Source organism: Salvia splendens, chromosome 14, assembly GCF_004379255.2.
Source record: "Salvia splendens isolate huo1 chromosome 14, SspV2, whole genome shotgun sequence".
NCBI classification, from domain to species: Eukaryota; Viridiplantae; Streptophyta; class Magnoliopsida; order Lamiales; family Lamiaceae; genus Salvia; species Salvia splendens.
In genome coordinates, this window is record NC_056045.1 from 21,729,623 (window position 1) to 21,755,202 (window position 25,580).

At 39.3% G+C, this 25,580-nt stretch overlaps 3 protein-coding genes and 1 pseudogene across 6 annotated transcripts; 2 read left to right on the plus strand and 2 right to left on the minus strand.

Annotated features, from left to right (window-relative positions):
* Positions 1-3,113: 3,113 nt before the first annotated feature.
* On the plus strand, positions 3,114-5,160 carry LOC121765272 (protein GRAVITROPIC IN THE LIGHT 1-like). Of its 2 annotated transcripts, none has more exons than XM_042161358.1 (2): positions 3,114-3,923; positions 4,168-5,160. In XM_042161358.1, exons 1-2 carry the CDS (start codon positions 3,272-3,274, stop codon positions 4,950-4,952), a joined length of 1,437 nt encoding a protein of 478 aa, XP_042017292.1. In that variant the 5' UTR covers positions 3,114-3,271; the 3' UTR covers positions 4,953-5,160. The 2 variants fall into 2 exon arrangements, with proteins under 2 accessions (XP_042017292.1, XP_042017291.1); XM_042161357.1 differs by having other exon boundaries at positions 3,120-3,923; positions 4,150-5,160.
* LOC121765274 (mitochondrial uncoupling protein 2-like) lies at positions 5,120-8,832 on the minus strand. Of its 3 annotated transcripts, none has more exons than XM_042161360.1 (9): positions 8,668-8,829; positions 7,458-7,676; positions 7,293-7,368; positions 7,059-7,192; positions 6,889-6,987; positions 6,675-6,779; positions 5,912-5,986; positions 5,679-5,765; positions 5,120-5,516 (listed from the first exon to the last, which is right to left on the minus strand). In XM_042161360.1, exons 1-9 carry the CDS (start codon positions 8,737-8,739, stop codon positions 5,496-5,498), a joined length of 888 nt encoding a protein of 295 aa, XP_042017294.1. In that variant the 5' UTR covers positions 8,740-8,829; the 3' UTR covers positions 5,120-5,495. The 3 variants fall into 3 exon arrangements, 2 of the variants coding, with proteins under 2 accessions (XP_042017294.1, XP_042017293.1); XR_006042805.1 differs by lacking the exon at positions 5,120-5,516 and adding an exon at positions 6,170-6,223 and having other exon boundaries at positions 5,704-5,765; positions 8,668-8,831; XM_042161359.1 differs by having other exon boundaries at positions 5,120-5,765; positions 8,668-8,832.
* A 351-nt stretch (positions 8,833-9,183) lies between these two features.
* On the minus strand, positions 9,184-14,996 carry LOC121765271 (annotated as a pseudogene).
* A 3,868-nt stretch (positions 14,997-18,864) lies between these two features.
* On the plus strand, positions 18,865-20,153 carry LOC121765275 (probable E3 ubiquitin-protein ligase RNF144A-A). The gene is made up of 2 exons (XM_042161361.1): positions 18,865-19,654; positions 19,739-20,153. The coding sequence occupies exons 1-2, from the start codon at positions 19,011-19,013 to the stop codon at positions 19,902-19,904; spliced, it is 810 nt and encodes a 269-aa protein (XP_042017295.1). The 5' UTR covers positions 18,865-19,010; the 3' UTR covers positions 19,905-20,153.
* Positions 20,154-25,580: the final 5,427 nt, after the last annotated feature.

Here is a 25,580-nt window from a genome sequence, read left to right on the forward strand (position 1 = left end):
ATTACATTATACTCCCTCCGTCCTAATAAATATGAAACGTTTGTTTTTCGGCGCAGGATTTTATTTAGTGTTATTTTGTGAGTTAGAGCATCCCCAACGCTTGGGGACGGGCTACAATGAGCGAGTCTCGGCCCCGGGCCATGCGTTAAACGGAGGAGATTTGAAGCCTGGGACGGTCCCGGAGCCGCTCCCGGGGTCCGGCCCGGCATTATATGGGGTTCGGGCAGGACCGGGCCGGAACTTCAAATTTTTATTTTTTTATTTCGAAAATTTATCTATAAATACCTATCCATCCATTTTCATTTTTATTCAGCTTCGTTTCTCTCACTCTCACACTATAAAATTCGAAAAATGCCTCCTCATCGTGAAGGTCAATGAGCAATCAAAGCTCAAATGACCCGAATGTTAGAGACGGTGATGCCCGCAATCCAAGAAGAAATCAACAACGAGGTGGAACGCTACCAAGCTGCTATTCAAGCGTGGAACGAACAACAAGTTCGGGTACCACGTACTCGGATGTATATCCACCGAGACCGTGAACAAGCTGGTTTGCGGCTTTTCACGGATTATTTCTCTAGAGATACTCGATGGAGTGATCAGATGTTCCGCCGTCGGTTCCGGATGCGGAGGCCTCTGTTCTTGCGCATCGTCAATGCAGTTGTTGCTCGAGACTCGTATTTCATGCAAAGCGTCGATGCTGTCGGGCGGCAAAGTATATAGACTTTGCATAAATGCACATCCGCCCTACGCCAACTCGCTTACGGAACGACTGCAGATATGTTTGATGAGTACCTCCATGTGAGCGAGCAAACTGGACGCGATTGCCTAGCTAGATTCTACCGGGCAGTGGTCGAAGCATTCAAGGATACATACTTGAGAAAGCCAACAACCGACGAAGTTCACAAGTTGGTGAACATGCACGAGCAGACCCACGGCTTCCCGGGGATGCTGGGCAACATCGACAGTATGCACTAGCAGTGGAAGAATTGTCCAATGGCTTGGAGAGGACAATACACTAGCGGGCACAAGGGCACACATCCAACGATTGTGTTGGAGGTCGTTGCCGACCAACGATTGTGGATCTGGCATGCCTACTTTGGTGTCGCTGGGTCGAACAACGACCTCAATGTGTTGAACGAGTCTCCATTTTTCAACGACTTGTGTACCGGGCGAGCGCCGAACGTAGAGTTCACGGCAAACAACCGTCGATACAGTATGAAGTACTATCTAGCAGATGGGATCTACCCTCGATGGCCCGTGTTAGTGAAGACCATCACACGTCCGACAACGGATAGGAGGGCATTGTTTGCCCAAAAGCAAGAGGCGGCTCGGAAAGATGTGGAGCATGCATTCGGAGTCCTCCAAGCACGGTGGGTTATGGTGAAGGGAGCGGCCCGTGGTTTGCACCGTCCACTGATCGCCGACATCATGTATGCATGTATCATAATGCATAACATGATCGTTGAGGACGAGAGAGAAAATATTACTTTGTGGAGCGACGATCCGCTCTCCAGCACCAGCAGTAGCTACTCTGTCACCGACCCGCTCGTGCAGGGTGTTCCTCCCGACGTGCTCAATGTCATGGCCCGTTCAGCGGCGATGCGCCAAGAAGAACTACACACTCGCCTCCAAGCGGATCTAATTGAAGAAATTTGGAAACGCACCAACGTTTTCCAGCATTGACTTTATGTTTTTTATGTTTTTTTGTTTGTTTTGGGAATTTTTAATTTTTTTTTTCTTTATTAGGAGGATCGACGGTGGTTCCCCACCTACCCCCCGAAGTGACTCGGACCCCCGGCCTAACGGTCGGAGGTGAAGCGTCTTACCAAGCTGCGCTTCGTTGTCAAGGTGGGACCCAATGGGTCCACCAGCCCCGCAGGAACGGGTCCAGAATTTTTCACCTCCCCCAGCTCTTGGGTCCAGGCACGAGTACATGCTTAATCACCTCCCGAAGCTCAGGAGTCAGGCCAGTGAATCCACTAGGCCGCAGGGAAATTAATCCCCAAGATGCGCCTCCCAGAGGTCGAACACGCGACCTCTAAGATGACGCGGTATCATTGCCTCCCTTCTCAACCAGTTGAGCTAGGAGGCTTGGATTTGAGAATTTTTAATTTTAATGTTGTAATTTTCTATTTTTCAACTAAACAATGAATTTTCCCGGTTTTAATTGTTCAACGTATTCTATTTTACGAGTAAAATAGATTGGAGTTGTGAATAGTGCAATTCAATAGTTGTGGTCCGGGTTGAGGCATGCATGGTTAGAGCAGTTGTGACCTGGGACTCAAGTTTAGGGTAATGATGACGTGGAGGGGACTTGGGGCCTGAATTTAGGATGGGGTTGGGGATGCTCTTAAAGAAGAGAGAGGGAAAAGTACAGATAAAGTTATTTCTATTTTATGAAACGTATTTTTTATGAGACAACCTAAAAAGAAAAATGTTTCGTTAAGGATAGAAGAAGTGGCGGATCCAGGATTAAAAAACGGAGGGGGCGGAATAAAATAATAAAATAATAAATAATAAAATATTAAATATAATACTTCAATACGTTTTTTTAGCAAAATGAAAGTCTATTACAATTCAAGTAGCTCTAGAATCTGTTAACCGAGACAACTGATTTCTACGGGTATCCATATCTTGAAAACGTTTCAAAATTCTTTCATTAGAAACACTAACAAAGATGGATCTTTCATTGTATACTATCAAACTGTCATTCAACCACTCATCTCCCATCCTATTCCTCAAGTCAGTCTTGACAAATTTCATTGCTGAAAATACTCTTTCAACAGATGCAGTCGCTACAGGTAAGATCAATACCAACTCTTTAATTGGGCTTGAGTTGAGTTTTAAAATTTTATTTCAATTGAGCTTGGGAGATAATGATTATTTTTTTTCGATCAACAGGGCGACGTCGGAGAAAACAGAGGGGGCAGATATGGAAAATATACATCCGAGATAAGGGAAAATTAGTCGCATGGAGGGGGCGACAGCCCCCTCCTGGCCCCCCCCCCCCCCCCCCGATCCGCCACTGGATAGAAGGATAATGAGATTGAAGGAGTATTAGTACTGCGTAACAAAAGGTGATTACATTTACAAGTTACAACTGATTAATAACATCAAAATACATAATGATAATTGATAAGTTAATAGTAATGATTTATTGGTGAGAGTTGCGTTGCGGCATCTACGATATTTGTCTGACAACAAAATTTCATTTAATTCTACAACCGAAAATTAAAAGGAAAAAAAAAGGTTAGAAATCTCTCGACAAACAATGAGCAGCAAAGTCTCCAATTTCTCCGATCTGATCCAGCGCGTCACTGCCTCCTGCCTCCTCCACCCCCTCGCCGGCATCTCCCGCGCAGACGACCTCTCCGACGCCGGGGATGACGACGACGACGACTACCACAACGCCATCGCGGAGGAGCAGGAGGAGGAAGACTTCGATGATAACGAAGACCTAAAAATCAATTCCGATTGGGGCGGCGGCGACGAGAATCCGCCGCCGAGGATGGCGGAGGTGGAAATGCTGATGAGCCAGGTGTTCGACGCGGTGTCGGTGATGAAGCGGGCGTACGTTAGCCTCCAGGAGTCGCACTGCCCTTGGGATCCGGATAAGATGCGAATCGCTGACGTGGCGGTGGTGGCCGAGCTGCGGAGGGTGGGGCTTCTGAAAGAGAGGTTCAGGCGGAGCGTCAGCGGCGGCGGCGGGGGCAGGGGAGGGAGGTGGGGACTGGGAGCGGCGAGGATGAGGGAGGTGGTGGCGCCGTATGAGGCGGCGGTGGAGGAATTGAAGAAGGAGGTAAAGGTGAAGGAGGCGGAGATTGATAATCTGAGGGAAAAGCTCAAAACGGCGACCTCTTTCGACCGTGTGAGTAGCAAGTCAAAGGGAAAGTCCAAAAGGCGAGTCAGCTGCACCACTCAAGGTCACTTCCTGACTCACTTCCTCTATTTACGAATATGCCCTCTTACATATTAAATGGATCCTTTTTTATATGCAACTAATTATCAACATTTCACATTAAGATTGTTAAATGAAGTTGAGTTCATTACTAGCAATGCTCTTAGCTGCCACATTTAATCAATGATTTGAAGAGGGAAATGAATTAATTAAATGTATGTGATCTGACCAATATATATCATCTCTAACAGTGGCAGCTTCTCCAGCAGTAGAGCTATTTGAATCAACAATGGGCTTAGCAAAAGAAGCTTCAAAGGCCTTCACATCACTGCTCCTCTCCCTCATGCGTTCGGCGCACTGGGACATCGCGGCAGCCGTTCGTTCCATCGAGGCTGCGTCTTCTACCAACGCCACCATGAACAACCCCACCGCCACCACCACCTTCACCGACTCCATAGCCGGTGCCAGCCACGCAAAGTACGCCCTAGAGTCGTACGTGAACCGCAAGATCTTCCAAGGGTTCGACCACGAGACGTTCTACATGGACGGAAGCCTCTCCTCGATACTCAACCCGGATCAGCACCGTAGGGACTGCTTCACCCAGTACAGAGACATGAAGGCGATGGACCCGGTCGAGCTCCTCAGCATTTTGCCTACTTGCAGCTTTGGCAACTTCTGCTTCAAGAAATACCTCTCCATCGTGCACCCGAAGATGGAGGAGTCGTTGTTTGGGGATCTGGAGCAGCGGCGCCAGGTGCTGGACTGCCACCACCCGAGGAGTCAGTTCTACGGGGAGTTCCTCGGGCTGGCTAAGGCAGTCTGGTTGCTGCATCTGCTGGCATTCTCCCTCGACCCACCTCCGAGTCATTTTGAGGCGAGTAGAGGGGCTGAGTTTCAATCGCAGTACATGGAAAGTGTGGTAAGGGTTTCCAGTAGCAACGGAGGATCCAAGGTGGGGATGGCGATGGCAGTCGGGTTTCCAGTGAGCCCCGGTTTCAAGGTCGGGAACGGCTCGATAATCAAGGCTAGGGTGTACCTGGTGCCTAAGAATTGAAGAAAGACAACATTGTGGTTTGTGTTTTAGAATAATTTAGCTATCTATTGTTGTAGAACTCTTCTTTTTTAGCTTAGGATTGTGGTAATATTTTGGGTTGCTAGATTATATATCACGATTATTATCAAGACTCAAGTACCTTGTAATTCAAGAATCAACTTGGTGTATAATTGATAAGAATAAAGTGAGCATTAACATAATTTAATAATACAAATGTTGTATTGTTACAATCGTACATGACTCTTACTAGAGTATATATTAAACACGATTACAAAAACAATTACTCCATAAGCTGTGGAGATGAGCTCTCTGGCTTCAGAATTTGTCAGCAAAGTTCTCCATCGAAGTCAATGCCGATTCCAAATGACAAAAAATATCATTATATTCGCATGTATATTTTGATACTCTTGTGTTACTGATAAAAGGAAGCTTCTAGAAGAGCTTATGTTACCAGTATATATAGATATGGGAAATCTGACTCTCCTCGTTGCCAAACAAACAAAAGAATAGGTGGTGATCATACATACATATTCTAACTTATCATTAGAAAAATAATCTTTTCACCTGCAAAAGAGATGGAAGATAGGTATTTATAATTGGAAACAAATACTGAATCTGCTCTCTTTCTAAACCCAAAAATATTGCAATTATTGAAGTCTCTAGTTTGATATTCACTTTTTTTCTCATCATGTGGAAATTGTGTCCCCAAAAGATGTATTGTCTTACTTGTTCGAGAGTCAAAAACATGATGACATTCCACGAACCAAGCCGACCAAAGTTTGGTAAGAACCCCTTGTAGAAGGCAAATAATCCCTGCTAAGGAGAATGCATTGTCATCGTTACCAGCAACAAGGTTACAAAATGCAGTACTCCATGTTAGTTCAACTACCTAATTTGGAGTAGTTACTTATGCAAAAATGTCTCTGGATAAAATCAAAGATAACCCTGATAACACATACCTCAGTTTTTAATGTTTTGAAGAAGCAATCCACAGTGCCTTTATAAACTGAATCTCCCATCATTCTAGATTTAACCTGAAACAGAACAAGCAATAAAGTTCTTATAACAAATTGTGCAGCTCCTCTACTCATAGGTAATTGATAAGAAATGTACAGCTGCAGTTTACCAAATGAAAGATAGCAAAAAAATACTACATCAATTTTTATTACTTGAACAAATTTAATAAAAATCTAACATACAACCTATAAGCCCCTCACCAGGGAGATGTTGAGGGGTCATTCGCATTATTATCGTCCAATACCTAAAGTTGACTTCACAAACAAATAATCACATTAAGATAGTGAATTTTAAGAACTGAAGCCAACTAATGATTAGAAACCAAGGTGCTTATTGCGCATGCCCACAATTAGGAAAGTTTCAGGATATAGATTCTGAATGCATTTGGAGAACATTGAGGGGGAAACAAATTATGAAACTAATAAGTTGTTTTTATCTTACACTGGATTTTATTAGAAAGTTTAAATATACCGGCATCTAGTCAAGTGTAAAGAATGCATGCATATATAGAGAGAGAATCCATGTAGTTAGAACTTCTTAGATCTGCTTTTGTGATTTAACAGGAAATTATTTTGAAATGCTAATCACTTCCAAGAGAACACTGATAAGATATAACTCACGAAGAGTCGGCAGGTTGCACTAAGACTGCTGTTGATGGCTACCAAAAAAGAAGAAACATTATGCAACTGAACTGAAAAAAGTTACCACATCGATGGGGGAGCCAATACAGACAGCAAAGAATCCTGCACCTAAACCAGCTAAGATATGTGTTAAAACATTGTCTGTGAATCCTGGAATTTTCAAAATTGTCTGCATATAGAATAGAAAAAATTAGAGAAGTAGAAGATGACATGACTAGCATAGGATTCGAAAAAGGGGCAGAATGAGTTCCATGGAAAGAAAAGGGTCGGAGTTTCACCTCTTTGACTTGATCATAACTAGCTAATTCGGCAGCATTTACAATTGCATTTCTTGCAATGTTTGGCCCAAGCCCTGTCCACAAAGCTGCCACTCCTTCCTGTTAACTTCTGGCGCTTGATGAGTGGGTAAGCATATTGAACACCCACTAATTACTGTAACAAAAATCACCTGCTTGACTATGGCATAATATGCCTGCAAAGCACCACTATAACGTTTCGCCACTCCAACCGGCAATTTACCCTCAGCTTGAAGCCGAACTTTGACGAGGTCAGTAGGATTTGCCACAGTTATTGCTATAGCACCTTTTGATTTGGACAGAATAGCTGTTATTACTGGTTCAGATACAACTAGCACTCTCATTTACATAGATTAATGACATGAAAAGATTGATGGTTCATTCACCAGTAAGAAGAGCAGCTAATATTTTAAAGAATAAGGGAACATCTGCCGAATGAGTTCCAGAAATGAATGCCTTCACCTGTGAGAAGAATCTTCATTAGATCCTACGATTACACCCATGACTAGAGCATGAAGAATGACAAAAGAGGCAACATTAATGATACATACAGGCTGATACAGTCCGACTCTTAAGCCTCCATAAAGGTATTGCCGATGTAAACCAGGTACCACCCCATTCCAAAGTGCAAAAAACCCTTCTTCTTTTGCTATGGTAGTAATTGTACCCAACAAGCCCTTGTATTTTGGGACAGCTATTGAATCACCTAGAGGAACTCTCTTTTGGAGTTGAAGCCTCACTTTAGCAATATCTAAAGGAATGGTACAAATCTGCACATGAGCAATAGGTGAAGATTCAACCCGAGCCATTGAAAATTAGTTTAGACATCAGAGTTTAGAGTAATAGAGTAGAATTGTGAGAAAAGGAACATAAGTTCAAAAGAGATCATTTGTAGAATCTTTATTGTCATGATTTTTCTATCCTTGCACATTATCCTTACAGTTGTAACCATCCACTTGGTAGCACAGATACAGTTCAATACATAGCCAGTCAGTTAAACATTAAGCTGCAGTTTTCCCCATGTATCCAAACTACTCCCTTTCTAATTCTGGGACAAAATTTACAACTGTCCGGACTAGAACTTGCCTGTGGGTTAAGGTTGATTAATTCAAAACTAGAATGTACAAGACTATCCTCTGGGAAGCAGCAAGTCACAAATCAGAGTTTGTTTTTTCTAAAAAGAGTTGTTTTGAATCTATCTATTACTCAAGAACTGAAGAATTGTAGATTTTATCAAATATATGGTGCTTGTTACTTTGAACTAATCAGAATTTGTTCCAAATAATTTCTAGCCAACTACTCAGTAACTAAACTACTCTCTACAGATAGAATAATAAGAGGGGGAGTACTATTTATCACCACAATACTACAAATGTGATCTCGACTTAAACTGTATTTAGAACGAAATCACAATTGCAACTCAACTTAAATATCTTATCCTTGCCTAGTTCAAAAACACAAAAGTATCTCAACACTATGTATATAGCATCAAACATCAAAACAACTTCGGAAACCTAAAATCCAAATGATTTATAGATTAAACTAACTCAAAATCGGAAATTATACAAGAGCACTAACTGAACTAAGATAAAATTAAAGGAAAAATGCTCATAAAACAGCATCAGCTGAAAACAATAATCGAGCTAACAGAACGAGAAAAGTAAATCAAGAAAAATTACAGGATCAGACTATGATAATATTCTGTTAAGTAATCAATGCAGACGGTAAAATAAAATCCAATTAAACGGAGAAAGACGATACCTCGGCCAAACAGGCAGCGAAAGCGCTGCAGACGAATATTCCGGCGAAAGAGATCTGCAACGGATCCGCCATTGGAGATCAGAAAATAGATTTTGTAGTCTCAACAGAAAAATAGGCTTTTTGTAGCAGTAAATCGGTATAGTGACATATGATATGAAACGGAGTTATAGTTAGCTTCCAAATATTTATGTCTTCCTTAATTTGTTATTCTTAATCCAAATTTTAAATGAATTTTTGTTCTTTTCAATGCTAAAATAGTCTAAAAGACATTTTCGTAATTAATACTTTCTTACTAATCATTTTTCAAGATTGATAACTTTCTTATTGTTACATCTTTATCCAATTTTTTAACACCTTTTTATTCTTGTAAATACTAATAAGAATACTAGATTGCATAATTAGAAACTTTGTTGTATACTTTTCCCACATCTCTAAAATAAAAACTTTGATGACGGACACAAATTTTAATTACAAAATTAGTAAATTATGAGTAAAAAAAAGAGAAAATAGGTGAAGTGATAGTAGATATTGTGATCAATACATTTGTAGTGTAATTTATGGTACTAAAAAGTTTCCATAAATAAAAATAAACTAATTTTTAGGTTTACACACATGCCTCTTTTATACTCCTGGGTTACTAATCTCGAACACCTATTAATAAAGGGAGAAACCGTTTATCAACTGAACTATGCACTTGTACTATGCAACTAAAAAAAGAAAAATATGGAGTAGTTTTTTACTAAGCATAAACTTGGTTGATACAAAATGGCAAATGAAAGCTTCATCACGCCACCACAAAGGCACTAGAAGTACCCTTGAAATGCTTGATCGTTCCCAACAGACTCTTCGAAGCACCAAAATGCCGAATTCTGTACACACCTGCAGCAGCTGTTTGCGGCACAATCCACTGTATGGTTGCGTAGCTTCGTGTGCTGAGTTTTGAAGGCCTCGACCATATGAACCGGAGGCAGAGGTCGTCGTCATCATAGGCGGGCTCCCATGAGCCCCTCCCCCTCAGGATCTCTACCAGTGCGAACGTCCCTTCGGTCATGAGATCGTTTCTTGGGCACGCGGACCAGAAAATGACAGTCACATTGTCGCCTCTCCTGAAGGTTGTGTTTTTGGGAACATCCGCCCTCACGTCCCCAAACTGTGTGCCGAATGGAGTTGCATCCATGACAACTGGTGTAAGTAGGCTTATCTGCTTGTCAAGCAGATCTGGGGGTTGTGGGCCCGGCTCGACTAGCTTTCCGATGATGAGGGCTGTGGCGAGCTTCTGGAAGGCACTGAGTGTGTGTGGGCCGTACAATGTTGATGCACCCTGAACACAGGGAGGAGAGCCACATTTTTTAAAAAATGATCCCTGCCTATGTTTTCAAACTCAACATACAACATTGAGAAAGCAGAGTATTAATAATTCATGTGAATCTTGCAATCAGGATTGAGCTTATTCATTTGGCTGAAGGTTATTAATATATGAGCTAACTTAGTATTTACATCTATATTAGAGCAGAAATTCTCTCGCTATTGCGTGAAATTCAAATCGTCACTAGCAGGCTCTCAACAGGTCCAAAATATTCTTGCTAAATATTTTTTTTGAAAAATAATCAAAAGAAACTTTTGAGAATTCATGAAAAACAAAAACAACTTACCTCATATCTCTGCATCTGGTATTCCTCATATGTGGTGACGTGCTGAGAATATGTATTTGTCAAGCCAGCTATCACTACATGCGTATTGTTACCGAACTCTTTCCTACTTCCACTTGTGAGAGCCTTTTTCACAGCATCTCGAAGGCGTCTTCCAGCCATTGTGGTGAACTCTGGTACGTGAAACCAAGAATTTAATATAGTTCAGAACTAGAGAGAAACAGACATATTTTCTTTTCACAGCATGACAAGATAATTTTAGTTCCATAAAAGATAGAGCTGTCAATACACATGCCAAATCTCATTAGAGCTGACATGCATCCATTAAATAATAAAAATACCATCTCTCATATTTAGATGCAAACATAAAAACTAATTTTCCTTTTCTACCGATCAGTAAATAATATCGAGCATTATAGGAATGTCAGAAAAATCTATAAATTCCACAAGAAGAAAGAACTACAAATAAAATTACTTCTGATGCATCTGGATAAGTTACCCCAGCATATTTACTAAAAGTATAAGTAAGGAAAAGTAAGTCGAGCTCTTACCTCCAGGCACACTAAGAATGACCATCTGCCCTATCCTCAAAATCTGAACTGGAAGTATTGAAGGCTGCATCGAGATAAAATTATAATCAATATGAGGTCCTAACATGCATTACAAGTGGAAAGCAAGCTGGACAAAGAGTAGTTTCTTCGAAAGTAAAGTTACAGGTCATTACAAGAAAGACTAATAACAATTTATTGCAGGACTTTACTGACCGCCCAATCATAAGGCTGTTTCATTTCACTAGTATCCAGTAAAATAGGCTTTGGTTGCTGACAATCCGCTTTTTCTTTTGTAGGAGTTTTCAGTAAATTGCGGACGAGCCTCCAAAATGCATTACCCTGAGAGAGAGAGATAAATAAGTGCAACACAAGAACAGAGACTCATTTAGCAAACCAAATATACACCTGGTCATCTCCTTGCTTAAAATCAAAAGCCCCAGGCCCATCGGTTGTACCAGCAGCAAACGCAAACCCCAGTGCTGCCGGACATGTTTTGACAGTGGTGGTACCTCCACCTTCTTTTGGAATTGTGACATCGAGATTAGAGAAATCAACATAAGTATGGATATAATCAATCTTCCCGTTTAATTTTTCTGATGCTTCACTGAATAGCTCAACTGCTTTCTTGAATTATCTTTGTCCGATAATTCGAGTACTTTCAAATTCGTCTGGATATCTGACAAGCAAGTGATAGCACGTCGGGATTTATTTTACAGTACATAATTCAAGAACATGGAAGTTGACATACCCAGGTCCTCTTCCATAGCATAACTCATTCTTTCCATCGCAGGTGCTATGATTGAAATCACAAGGTATCCCTGTATCAATACAGAATGCACCGAGCACATTCGGACTAACATCTCCACAGTTGCTGATACAAACTTAGTCCTATCAGCCTGCCTCAGAACACTCCGCACACGTCTTGAAAGGCTCAAAAACCTGGTGGTTGATTTACCCGGCAAAGACTCAAAAGAAGCAGCAAGTTCTAGTAATTCATGATCTGCATTAATATAATCAACCAAAATCTGATCATCTACGTGTAACTTGTAAGATGGTCAAACACCTTCCTTTTTAATCTACACCCTTAGAAAGAAAGATTTTCAGAAAGGAAGATCGGGGCTTCAATCCACATGATTAATAATTTTCCTTTTATTTGCACCTAACGATTGGCATGATTCCCTTAATTACAATACTACTATTAGTATAAATCAAGTCTTAGTCATAATAGGTTTATGGGCAAGAAATCCATATATCCAGCATATGTGATATATCTGCCTAGCTTAGCAAATGAATTTAGTTATAGCCAGACAGAAGAAGTCGTGAGGGCATGAGAGAGATCCTGCAAGTTATTTTACTTCTTTTTTCTCTTAGGATCATCAACAAGGTGGATGATTTTTCAGCAAAAGATGGCTGCAGTAGCACAGGCACGAGAAGCCCTATCTAAAATTGTGATTGGAGTAAAGGGCTTTATTTTCAGCATTTTGAACTAATACAGAAACCCTTCTCATTTCAAAGTTTGACAGGAGCCAAGTGGGATATGAGCATAAATTATAGATCCAAGTCGTATAGTACTCCCTCGGTTCCATAGTAATAGAGTCATTTTGTCATTTTGGTACGTTCCATAGTAATAGAGTCATTTCCCTTTTTAGTAAAAGTCAACACATTTCTCCACACCTACTTTACTCTCTCTTACTTTATTCTCTCTTCATCTCTCTACCTTTTTCATTTTCCACTTTATTCTCCCTTTACTTAACTCACCTAACACAATTTTCTTAATTTCCGTGCCGAAAAGAAACGCTCCCATTACTATGGAACGGAGGGAGTAGTAGATAAGTGGCATGTAACCATAAATAGAAGTCCACAGTCGAAAATAGTAACTCAAACAGAGTTCTCAAGATTCTGCATATGGCACTTACTACAAGATTATTTTTATAAAAGAACACCTGAAGTTATGACTTGCAAAGTTGCAATTGCATATGTTTTTAATGTAATGCTTTTAATTCGACTGAAAAAAATCATTTGAATGCTTACGATTGTTATTAACAACTGGAATAATGTTTGAGACTCTTCTGGGGATTCTGTTAGGCTCAGATAGGTCAGATGATATGCTTCCACCGTTCGTCTGATCAAACCAGTCTTCCATAAATCGTGCTGCAGCCCCTTTATTGTCCCCACTGATCAATGCATTTGAACGGCTCATAGAAGTTCCATGGGTTGCAAACCAGTTGAAGCTGCCAACTGGTCCCCATTCATTATCAACAAACTTTAAGAGTGTCATCTCTTTGTCAACATCATACTTATAATTACTGCGCTCTGCAGCTGGATTATTGAGGTAAGCACTTGGACTTCTATTGATACCAGCATCTAAGAGTTCCCCTGCAATTGAGGAGAAATTGATCAGAATGATGTAGAGGTCTACACTAAATGGCTACCTGGTTGTTTATATCACAACTCATGAGCAAAATTTCCCATAGAAACCCAAGGAAACAGAGAAAACTAACATCAAGCTAAGAGAAGAGGGCTACACCGCTTTTCTAGTGAGGAAATCAAGCAGAGCAAAATAAAAGAAGATATAAACCACGTTTAATGAAACCAACCCAACAGGAAAAATAACAGAACAGACTTGCAAGATCAGTTAGACAGCAGCAGATAATGGACATGCTAACACACATTAACTTAAAACAGAAGTCCCTTTTTCAGCTAATTAGCTTTTTTTCATACTTGCAGGTGGAAACAAAATCCAGTACCAGATAGAATTTCATTACCTTTATTCACATATACTGATCCAGGTCTAATATTATTATGAGCTTGTATGATGGTCTGCTCAATTCCATAAACAAGGGCATCAAATGACTGGCGCACAAAACCAAGGGATGTTACGATGTACACTATATATTGGAGATAACCTCCTGGGCCAGCATGGGTATGAATGCCACTAATAGCAACATTTTTTTCTGTGTACAGATCTCCATACCTGCAGTAGCATAACAAGATCACCCCTTAAATTAAATCAAATACGACATGCTATTACATCAAGCAAAGCTGCTGCTAATTACATTAAGATTAATAAAAACAAAAGGGTCTGCAAACTTTCCAGAGTTACCATAAGAATACCCAGTGTCAACAATAACTACCTTACTTTCAGTCTCTCGAGAACTTTTATAGTCACCAATTGTGATGTCATACAAGCATCTAGATTGACAAACAGAACTCGTTTCCCTTCTGGCTCTGCAACAATGAAGGCCCGAGCACGCAACCTGAAGTTAACACCTGATGTCACCTGATCCATGTTCGCATATCCCATCATGTTGACATCAGCAGCCGGCCACGTGATGTCATAGCTTCCGAGCCCAATAAGGTTGTTGGAAGCCTTCCCACTCTCCAACAACAGCAATAACAATATCGGTAACCAAATCATCCGGACTGATCTCCCCATCTTTCCTCTGCCATAAGCCAGTTCTCTTCAAGCACCTAATCACTCCTACACATATATCTTCAGCATATACGATTTAGTGATTCTTACTATAAGCTGTTAAATACACAATACCAATTAACAACATAACCACCAAAATTTAAGCAACAAACATCCAAAAGAAGCATCAAAAGAAAGAAGATTAAAAAGGGGGGCAAACCAAATTGCTCCGCAACAGACAACTAATTCAGGTGCGCCGCAACTGCAACGCAAATACTTGCGAAATAATATACTATCAAGTAAACCAGAAAAATAAAATTTGTGATCAAATACAATACCTAAATTAGCAGCCAGAAAATGATAACACGACAGTAACCAAACCAATACGTCAATTCAAACACAATATAAGCATGAACCAAATCAGCAGAAGAGATTGATCAATCGAACACTCACATGTATAACCAGCAATCGTGAGGAAGTGAGATAAGACTTGACTGAAGTGGAAATTGAGTGAAACTAACCAAAATGTGAAAAAGGGATGGCTTGGAGTCGAAGTGCCGTTTATGAGTGGGTTGCTTCGTTCAATTAAGTAATCTCGACGCGCTGCTGCACTAGTTTTCACACCTTATGCTTCAGTAGTCGAGCGGCGGTGGCGCGCGGTGGTTGGAAGTGCGGTGCGGGGTTAGTTCGGGGACGTCATTTCATTAGAAAAAAAATTACTACTAGTATTAATAATAAAAATAAATTATTTTTATAGAATAAACCATTCTAGAAAAAGTGTTTATTTTTATTGATTTGGAGGAAACATATGCGGGTAGACTGCTTAATATTCGAAGCATGTTTTACATTTATTGCCACGATTTCAAGAACAGTAAATTGATGAATAATAAATTAAGATAGTTGGTATCTCTGGTTATGATATTTATGGTGGATATTCAATTTCGTCCATAATTTTAGAAAAATGTTTTGGAGACATAATGTCTAAGACATAATGAGGGTTAAATAGTAATATTACATTATATTCTACTTTTAATAAAATTTGAATTTTATAAAGGTACTTTTTTGCCCCTTATATCTAGAAAATGGAAATTTTGAATAAGGGGTATTAATTACGTATGATATAAATAAGATTGCTTCATTATGGGAAATGTATATGGAAGATATGGATTAATATTCAAATACATTCCTATAAGTTCGAAGTTATTTGTCTAAGGGAGTAATTTTTATAAGTAGTTGATTTTTTTTTAATTTGCTGGAAAAATAAATTAATGAATGTATAAGTAAAAGTTTATCCATTTTTAGCTATTTATAAAATTAATAAATCAATTTAATTGCTTGAGTTCTTATAGCATCAAATAAAGATTCGAAATTTATTTATGCTTTATTTTATTAATGGACAAAATGTTAGGGAACAACAATTTAAATTTGTATACTAGAATTAAATTGTTACATGGTGTCAAAATAATGTGTTTTAGAATTTTACAATTTAGAAATTTAAACATTGTTATAGAAAAAAAAAAGTTGTTGTGAGTGACTATTATTATTTCATTAAATTATGACACTAAGAAATTAAGTATGTATATGCATGCAATCATTTTTATGATTAAGAATTTTAGTAATTATTTAATACTAATAAAATAATTTGACGCAAATGACTTTATCCTTTCATTAGATGGTACAAGTAGAAATTAAGTATATAACATATGTATACTACTGGAATACTATTTTACAATTTAGAATTTTAAACATTATTATAGAAGAAAAAAAAGTTGATGTGAGTGACTATTACTATTTCGTTGAACGATGACACTAAGAAATTAAGTATGTATATGCATGCAATCATTTTTATGATTCAGAGTTTTAGTAATTATTTAATACTAATAAAATAATTTGACGCAAATGACTTTATCCTTTCATTAGATGGTGCAAGTATAAATTAAGTATATAACATATGTATACTACTGGAGTACTATTTTACAACTTAGAAATTTAAACATTGTTATAGAAGAAAAAAAAGTTGATGTGAGTGACAATTACTATTTCGTTGAACGATGACACTAAGAAATTAAGTATGTATATGCATGCAATTATTTTTATGATTCAGAATTTTAGTAATTATTTAATACTAATTAAAAATTAAATATATTTCTGTACGTATATACGTTTTACATTCTAGAACTTTAATGATTATTTAATAATAAAATAATTGGATGCGAATGAATATTTTTATTTCATTGGAGGATAATATTAAGAAATTAAGTATTCGTATATGACTATTAGATGATTGAATTCAAATGTTTTTATATAATGCAAATTTTGTAGAAAGTCAATTTATGATATGGAGTATCTTACCAATTTATTGGCTAGCGCTTAGAATCAGAAAATATAGACAATTGCAAAATTAGAGCATTGATTTGAAATGTTCATATCTTTACAATACTGGTGAATTAATTTGACAAATGCATTAGTTTCAAAAGTTTACATCTTACCATCCGAAAATGGTGAATAAAATCATAGAGTTTATATAATCGTTTATATGACTTAAAATTTAAATGTTACTATTTAATGGAGTATCATTTTAATTTATTTTATATTAGACATGAAGTATTTTTTATAACTTGCAAATTTTATAAATATTTGATAATAAAATAATTAGATGACAGTGACTAGTATAATTATAATTTACTTCTAATTTTTATAAAATTAAATTTAGTTTTTTTTATTTAGAATTTTAAGAATTATTTAATAATAAAATAATTGAATATAAATATTATTTTGTTGGATATCAATAAGAAACTAAGTAGTGAAAATAGTTGAAATTTTGTTAAAATTGTGCTAATAAACGTGAATCTTAATTGATACTACTATGTATTAATTAGTTATAGATAGTTAATTTGATTAGATTTGACTTCCCTTCCCTAATAATCAATTATACATAACTACTAATTTTCCTTTTATCTAAAATAAGGGTATATTAGTACATATTTAAATTAAGGTTATGGCAAAGTGACATAGGGGCATTATGTCATAGAGACATTATGTCTCTAAATCACTACTCCATAATTTTAATAGTTCACAAAACTGAAAATTAATGAAGAATAAACGGAAGTAATTTAAGTTAATTGCACGCTCACATGTTTTAATATTATGGGGTACATCTTCCATGTTTCCCATATTTTTATTATTTAGTATATTATTAATTTATCATATTATTTCCATAATTTTTTTTATTTCCTAAGCCAAGTGTAGTTTTATAAATAAGAGACATTGTATTCTTCTCAATCAAGCCAGAAATACAATTATCCTTATTTTATTTTCACGCACTTATTTCAATTTTATATTTTTCTTAATTTGATCGACGGTCAAGCTCCTGCGACTCCCGTTTTATATTTTTGTGCAAAAGTGAGATTTTCTTAATTAATTACTATTAATTATAAAATATAAAGATAATTATTACTATTATAATGTGGAATTTTAATAATTAGATTATAATTTTCCTAATAAGTTAATTGTTTATAACAAAATAGTAATAATAATAAATTATACTATTAAAGTACATAAATATGTAAAATCCTATGAATGGGAGAAAAGAATATAAAAGAAAAGCCATGGAATCAAAATAAAATTACTACTTTATTTTTAGAATTTCGATTACGTTCCCTGTTTAATTAATAATCAAACTAAAACTAAAATTAATACTCCCCTTGTTCCTCAAATATTATCCCACTTTGACCCGGCACGGGTTTTAAGAAATGTAATGAAAAATGAGTTGAAAAAGTTAGTGGAATATGAGTTCTACTTTTATATATTGGTTTTATAATAAAATATGAATATGAATGAATTAGTGGAATATGGGGTTCACTACAAAAATGGTAAAAAGTGAAAGGGGACAAAGTTTTAGAGACGGACAAAAATAAAAAAAATGGGACAAACTTTCAGAGACGGATAGACTATATTGAATCATATCAAACAAACACACTATGGGTTACATCAGAAAACTTCAACAAATACTTGAGGAATGATACATTTGGAATGTAAACCAGACTCCAAAGAATTGTATTGTTGGCTTGCGACATTTAGACTACCAAAATTCTTAAAAATAAAAATTCTTGGACTTTGGAAAAAAATAATAAAATTAGTTAATAACCAACAGAAATAGTTTATATATTTACAAGTAACTTAACCTATTTTTGTTACACAAGGAAAACATTACAAATTTATAAGAATTATTCTTAAATTTTTAAAGATAATTGTGGGTCAACTCCCAACTTCGTGGCTAGATCAATGCCCGTGTGTGTCATAATGTCTCTTCAATACAAAAAATTGTCGCTTTAGTAAAGTTGGATTAATGCACCAGAATTAACTATATAAAGATATGATCTCAATCAACTACTGTGATTTATTTACACTTATCCCTGCTTCAAAATATCTTGGGATGACACGTACGAATGTCGCAATCAACTTTGGAAAAGTTGCATATGAATTATGCTAGTACTACTATAATACAAATAAAATATAAACGCATGTAAAAATTAAAAAATGAAATTAAAACAGCATTACCTAATAAATGGACTCGTATTTTAGACCGTTTCACAGTGAGTGTAGAGTCATTGCCCACTTTTTCAGTTTTACTAATTCTTCGCCTTTATTTGTTACCCTCTTCACTACTCTGTTGCCAAATCTTCGATCACTATACTCAATTCAGTTCAACCATTACCTAACAAAAAAAAAATGGGAAACTCGTTGCCAAATTCCCCCCAAATCACACCACCTCAAAATCATCATCAACAGCAAGAGCTAGGAGGAGAAGAATCCGAAGACGAGAGCAGCGAATTCACCTGCGAAATCTGCGTGGAGCCGGCGCCGAAATCGGAGAAAAAGTTCCGCAACGGCGGAAAATGCCACCACCCATTCTGCACCGACTGCGTGGCCAAGTACATCCGCGTGGAGGTGGAGGACCACAACTCCGGGCGCGTGAGGTGCCTCGCCGTCGGCTGCCGCCACGAGCTGGAGCCGCTGGAGTGCGCGGAGGTGGTCGGGACGGCTCTGCTCGTGCGGTGGTGCGACGTGCTGTGCGAATCGGCGATCGGAGGGGTGGAGAGGTGCTATTGCCCTAATGTGAGGTGCAACGAGCTGATCGTGAACGAGTGCGGCGAGGTGGCGGGAAAATCGAAGTGCCCTAACTGTAAGGAGATGTTCTGCTTCGCGTGCAAGGGGAATTGGCACGCGGGGTTCACGTGCGAGGAGAGCGTGGAAGACAGGGATGGGGGTGACGTGGCGTTTGGGAGGCTGGTGGAGCAGAATAAGTGGAGGAGGTGCCCGCGCTGTAGGCATTTCGTCGAGCTCGTGGAGGGCTGCCCTATTGTTAGATGCAGGTTTCTCCATCTTACTCTCTTTCAATTCACAAATACACAAACACAGGCAAACTAATATTGAATTCACTGAGAGTTTGAATACAGATGTGGGAGTGATTTTTGCTACCGGTGTGAAGTGGTGGTTGATAAGCCGTGGTGCCGTTGCATGACCACTTCTCTGCGGCATTGCCGTGTTTGGTGCTACAGAATCTGTATACTTGTGCTCTTCCTCAATATTGTGCTTCTTTTCTGCTTGTGGGGTGTTGTGTGATTGATTGTAGAATATGATATGGAGCTTAATCGAGCTCATTGTTAGCTAATATGAAGAATTAATGAATGCATGGAGTAATCTGAGCCGTCAGATGCAGATTAGTTAGCTGATGTAATATTAGCAGTTAGATTTGTTTGAGAAGTTAGATTTATTTGAGAAGTTAAGAAGGGACTCAAAGTACAATAAGAAACTATTCTGTATCTTCGATTTCTTTCTTCCGCATTCTGAATAAAGATTTCCTTTCTTTGATCTTGTGTTCTTGAGATTAATAGCTTTCAATTCTTGCTCATCATAATTGGCGCCGTCTGTCGGAACGATTGTTGTTTTCCCCAAATTCTGAGTTGAGAATCGAAGCAAAGTTTTTAGTTGCGATTCTTGAAGATGGCAGCTCGTCTTGAAGTTGAGAAATTCACCGGCACCAACGATTTCGGACTATGGAGAATGAAAATGCGAGCAATGTTGACACAACAAGGGCTTGCATCGTCGGCTTTGGAAACGAAGCAGAAAGATCCGAAGGAAAAAGGGGTTCTCGATGAGAAGGCTATGTTAAAGCAAGCCGAGATCGAAGGCAAAGCCCTAAGCACGATTGTATTGTGCCTCGCTGATAAAGTATTACGGGAGGTGGAAAAGGAGACAACCGGTTGTATATGAAGCGTAGGTTGTATTCCTATAAGTTCTTGGAGAATAAGCGGGTGATAGAACAGCTTGAAGAATTTAACAAAGCTATAGATGATCTAGAGAATATTGATGTAGCTATAGGAGATGAGGATAAGGCAGTTCTGTTATTAAATGCTCTTCCTAGATCCTTTGACCAACTGCGAGATGCAATTTTATATGGGAGAGATAAGGCTATTACTTTTGTGGAGGTTCATACAGCAGTGAGGGTACAGCAGTGAGGGCTAAAGAACTCCACAAAGAGGGAATGAGAAATGAGGCTAGTTCATCTGTTGCAGAGAGCCTCAATGTGAAGAAACATAAGTTCAAGAAACCCTTTAAGAAGGATCATGATGCTCCCAAGGTTGTCCAGAATAATCAAAAGGGGAGTAGGTCTTGCCATTGGTGCAAGAAACCTGGACACCTAAAGAAAGACTGTTTTGCATGGAAAAGAAAGCAAGCACAGTCTGGGGAGAAGCTCGTGAATGCCACTGACAGCATGAATGATAATGATGAAGATCAGATCCTGAATGTGATGGAGAATGGGGTTGGTGGATCTTAGATTATGGATTCGGGATGTAGTTTTCACATGAGTTCCAACTTGATGTGGTTCCAAGATCTGGGTGAGAGCACTGGATCAGTCATTTTGGGCAATAATCAGGTCTGTCAAGTCAGAGGAATTGGCTCTATAAAGCTGAAGATGAATGATGGCTGCATCAGGACTCTTACTGATGTTCGATATATTCCTCAAGTTAAGAGGAACATGATTTCCCTTGGGCTCCTTGAAAGAAAGGGGTGTATGTTTTCATCTGCTGAAGGCAGAATGGTAGTTAGTAAGGGAGGAAAGGAGGTAATGGAGGTTGAGAGAAGAGGCAGTCTATACTATCTATTAGCAGAAGTGCAGATTCCTATGGCTCAAGTTAATTCAGTGTCATCAGATGTGAAGTTGTGGCACATGAGGCTAGGTTACCCTGCTGAGGGGAGTATGAAGGAGCTTGTAAGGAAGGGAGCTGTGCAGATACATGTTGACAAGCAGCAACTAAAATGTGAAGAATGTGTGCTTGGAAAATCAAAGAAGCTGTCCTTTCCAAAGGGGAAGCACTTGTCTACTCAGCCACTGGACTATGCCCATAGTGACCTATGGGGGCCAGCTCAAGTGAACTCCATAGGGGGTGGCAGATACTACATGACCATAATAGATGATTTCTCCAGAAAGATTTGGATTTATATACTCAAAGATAAATCAGAGGCCTTCAAGAAATTCTCAGATTGGTGTTCTGAAGTTGAGCTAGGGAAGAGAGTTGTGTTGAAGTGTCTTCGGACTTACAATGGTTTGGAATATCTGTCAAGGGAGTTTGATGACTATTGCAAGAACAAAGGAATTAAGAGACACAGAACAGTTCCTATGAACCCTTAACAAAATGGTGTGGCAGAGAGGGCAAATAAGACCATTGTTGAGAGAGTAAGGTGTATGCTACTCTCAGCTGGAATGGATAGGAAGTTCTGGGCAGAGGCTGCCTCCACAGCTGTTAAATTGCTGAATATGTGCCCAGCTTCAAGCATAGATGGTGATATCCCTGATTACAGATGGCATGGTACACTAGGTGATTACTCCAGATTAAGGGTCTATAGGTGCATGGCCTATGCTCATATCAGACAAGGGAAATTAGAGGCCAGAGCACAAAGATGTATAATGTTTGGTTACCAAACTGGAGTAAAAGGATACAGGCTATGGTGTATAGAGCTTGGGAATGCCAAGATCATCATCAGCAGAGATGTGATTTTTTGGGAGAATGAAATGCCATTTATAAAGAGGAAGACTGAAGATGATCAGAGAAAGACGAATACTGATTTTGAGGTGGAGCCTGTGGAAGCACCACCTGAGGTTGAAAGACTTGACATAGATCAGGAGTCCAGTGAAGATCATGGAAATAATTCTGATCACAGTCATCCAATTGCTGGCTCAGAAAATCTGGAAAACTATCAACTTGCTAGAGATAGAGTGAGGAGAAGAAATGTGAAGCCTCCCGCAAGATATTCTGACTCTGAAATGCTCTTCTATGCCCTCTGTGTTGCTGAGGAGGTGGAGTATAGTGAACCAGCATCTTACAGAGAGGCAATCCGGTCTAAGGAAGCAGATAAGTGGATGCTAGCTATGGTGGAGGAGATAGAATCTCTTCTCAAAAATGGAACCTGGATATTGGTTGAAAGAGTGGAAGGAAGAAAGGTTGTAAGCTGTAAATGGATTTTCAAGAAGAAAATCGAGTCAGCAGCTGAAGGTGACCATATCAGATTCAAAGCTAGGCTAGTTGCCAGGGGATTTACACAGGAACAAGGTGTGGATTTGAATGAGGTATTTCCCCAATTGTAAAACATACTTCCATTCGAATATTGCTGGCTGTAGTTGCTAAGAAAGACTGGGAAATGGAACAACTTGATGTTAAGACCGCTTTCTTGCATGGTGAGCTGGGGGAAACAATTTATATGGCTCAACCTGAGGGTTTTGTCAGCCCAGGAGATGAAGGGAAGGTTTGCTTGCTCAAGAGGAGCATTTATGGATTAAAGCAGGCAAGTAGACAATGGCACAAAAGATTTGATAATCACATGATCAGTTGTGGTTGTGAGAAGTCACTGTATGAAGAATGTGTGTATATCAAGAGGAAACATGGGGTGCATGTTGTTTATCTTCTACTTTATGTAGATGATTTGTTGCTAGCTGGAGTGATAGGATAAACCCCCTATCGGGTTGATCGGCATCCGTAGATCGACAATCGATAAATGTCTGTCGCGGGCAAGTGCCCGTCGAGCAAGACGGGTTTCTCACTTTGGAGAAGAGAATGAACGATAATATTGATATTCTTGATTGATTTCTCAAATGATTACAATAACTCCTATTTATAATGCTAATAACTAACTTACTTAACAAGAAAATAAAGATATGGAAAAGATACGCAAATAAACAAAGATGTGGAAAAGATACGCAAATCTCTAATTTAACTAACTAAATAATGCTCGTTTCAACTCCCCCACGGTTGAAATCCACCTTGTCCTCAAGGTGTGAACTACGACACAATGAAGAGAGTAGAAAACATCAGAAACCAAATCTGGTGCTGTGCGCGGAACATCTTCCGTCAGGCAGCGGCGCAACTTCGGTTCGAGATGGTGGGAAGGCATAACTAGTTGCTGTGCGCGGGTGGATTCCAGTCAGGCAGCGACATAGCTGTGATTCGATCGGCGTGTTGGAAGGTGAGATCTCAATGAAAGCACCAATTTGATAGGATATGTCATCTTTCGGAGTGGTGCAGAAACATTGGGCTGATCAAGATTGGGCTCGGGCTGCGGTAACGATCGGAATTTGCTAAACCGGTGATTTATGGCATCGAACCAAGTTTCTATCTTGTCAAGTGCTTCCAATAAGCGGTCTAACTTTGCGTTAATCGGGTCCTCCGCTTTGGTGGCTGGACGAGGGTGATATCGAGGCTGCCACGGGCGATATCGGGCGTAGGAGTTTCGCGGCTCGACGTATGAATCCGGGACCATATCTGGATCACGATACGGTGGTGGATAACAGTTATCGGTTCGTTGTCGGGGCGGATCCCAACAAGTGGGGCGGCGCGTCTGGACAGACCCCATTCGGCGAGGTTGCGGCGGACCGTAGGGTTCACGCTTGTACCTGGGTGGTGGCTGATCATAGGACAAGCGTTGATAACGGTGATAGCAGGCATAGTCATATGACATGTTGACGGACTGAAGATAGGATGTTTTCTACGAAGGAAGGAGGAAGCTTCTATTTGATGGTTTTCTTCCTTTTTTTGGATGAATTGGACGAAGAGGGTCACTCTTTTCTTTTGGGTGGTGAGGTATGGGTTATGGATAATGGTCTGACTTCAACGCGGCACGCAGGAATCCTTCCCGTCGGGCTTTGCAGAAGTAGGATTGTCCGGCGAACAGGCTGGATTCGGCAACCAAAGCATGTGCTGTGCGCGGAATGTTTTCCGTCGGGCAGCAGTGGAGCTTTGATTCGAGATGGTGGGAGGGTCAGCTCTCAATGAAAGCACCAGTTGTTAAGGACCTAAATCCCTAACGTTCGGTAGAACGGAGAACAACTATGAAGAGATAAATCCGGCGCTCGTGAGGGTCGGCGGAGGATGAATCTGGGTGGCTGTGCGCGGGTTCCAACCCATCGGGCAGCGACTGCAGATCAGATATACGTTCCGGCTGTGCACGGAGAGATTCCTAAGATATAGAGGATTGTTTCATGGAGCATGCAAAAAGGAACTTCAATCAGTGAAAGATGATTTGACAACAGCTTTTGATATGAAGGACTTGGGTTCGACCAAAAGAATATTGGGTATGAACATTGTTAGAGACAGACAGAGGAAACTGATTTGGCTGACTCAGTACGACTATGTGTCAAGACTTTTGAAGAAGTTTAAGATGGATAATACAAAAGAGACTGCAACTCTATTCGCTCGTAGTTCAGATTGTCTATAGAGTAGAGGCCAAAGTCAGAAGTTGAGGCTACTGAAATGCAGAAAATTCCCTTTGGAAATATAGTTGGGAGCATAATATATGCTATGATATCAACAAGACTAGATGTAGCTCATTCCATTAGTGTAATCAGCAGATATATGGATAACCGTGGAAAGGAGCACTGGAGGGCACTCAAATGGTTGATGAGATATCTGAAAGGAGCTGGAGACTTTGGTATAATGTTCAGAGGTGATGATGAGTACAAAGGTGATGTGATAGTTGGTTTTTGTGACTCTGATTTTGCTGGGAATATTGATAACAGGAGATCACAAACAGGGTATACTTTCACAATGTTTGGAGCAGCTATTAGCTGGAAATCAAGTCTTCAAAGTGTAGTTGCACTATCAACTACAGAGGCTGAGTTTATGGCCTTAACTGCAGCAGTAAAGGAGAGCTATTGGCTGAAGGGAATAGCTACTGATTTTGGTTTTGAGCAGGCAGCCATTTCAATTGGTTGTGATAATAACAGCGCATTGTGTTTGGCAAAGC

Bases quoted from the DNA above. Each gene is read 5' to 3' on its own strand.
- LOC121765272 (XM_042161357.1), top strand. From the start codon at position 3,272: ATGAGCAGCAAAGTCTCCAATTTCTCCGATCTGATCCAGCGCGTCACT. The intron at 3,924-4,149 runs GTCACTTCCTGA...CATCTCTAACAG, and splicing joins AGTCAGCTGCACCACTCAAG to TGGCAGCTTCTCCAGCAGTA.
- LOC121765274 (XM_042161359.1), bottom strand. From the start codon at position 8,739: ATGGCGGATCCGTTGCAGATCTCTTTCGCCGGAATATTCGTCTGCAGC. The intron at 5,987-6,674 runs GTAACTTTTTTC...GTTCTGTTTCAG, and splicing joins TTGGCTCCCCCATCGATGTG to GTTAAATCTAGAATGATGGG. The intron at 5,766-5,911 runs GTATGTGTTATC...TCTCCTTAGCAG, and splicing joins TCAAAACATTAAAAACTGAG to GGATTATTTGCCTTCTACAA.
- LOC121765275 (XM_042161361.1), top strand. From the start codon at position 19,011: ATGGGAAACTCGTTGCCAAATTCCCCCCAAATCACACCACCTCAAAAT. The intron at 19,655-19,738 runs GTTTCTCCATCT...GTTTGAATACAG, and splicing joins TGCCCTATTGTTAGATGCAG to ATGTGGGAGTGATTTTTGCT.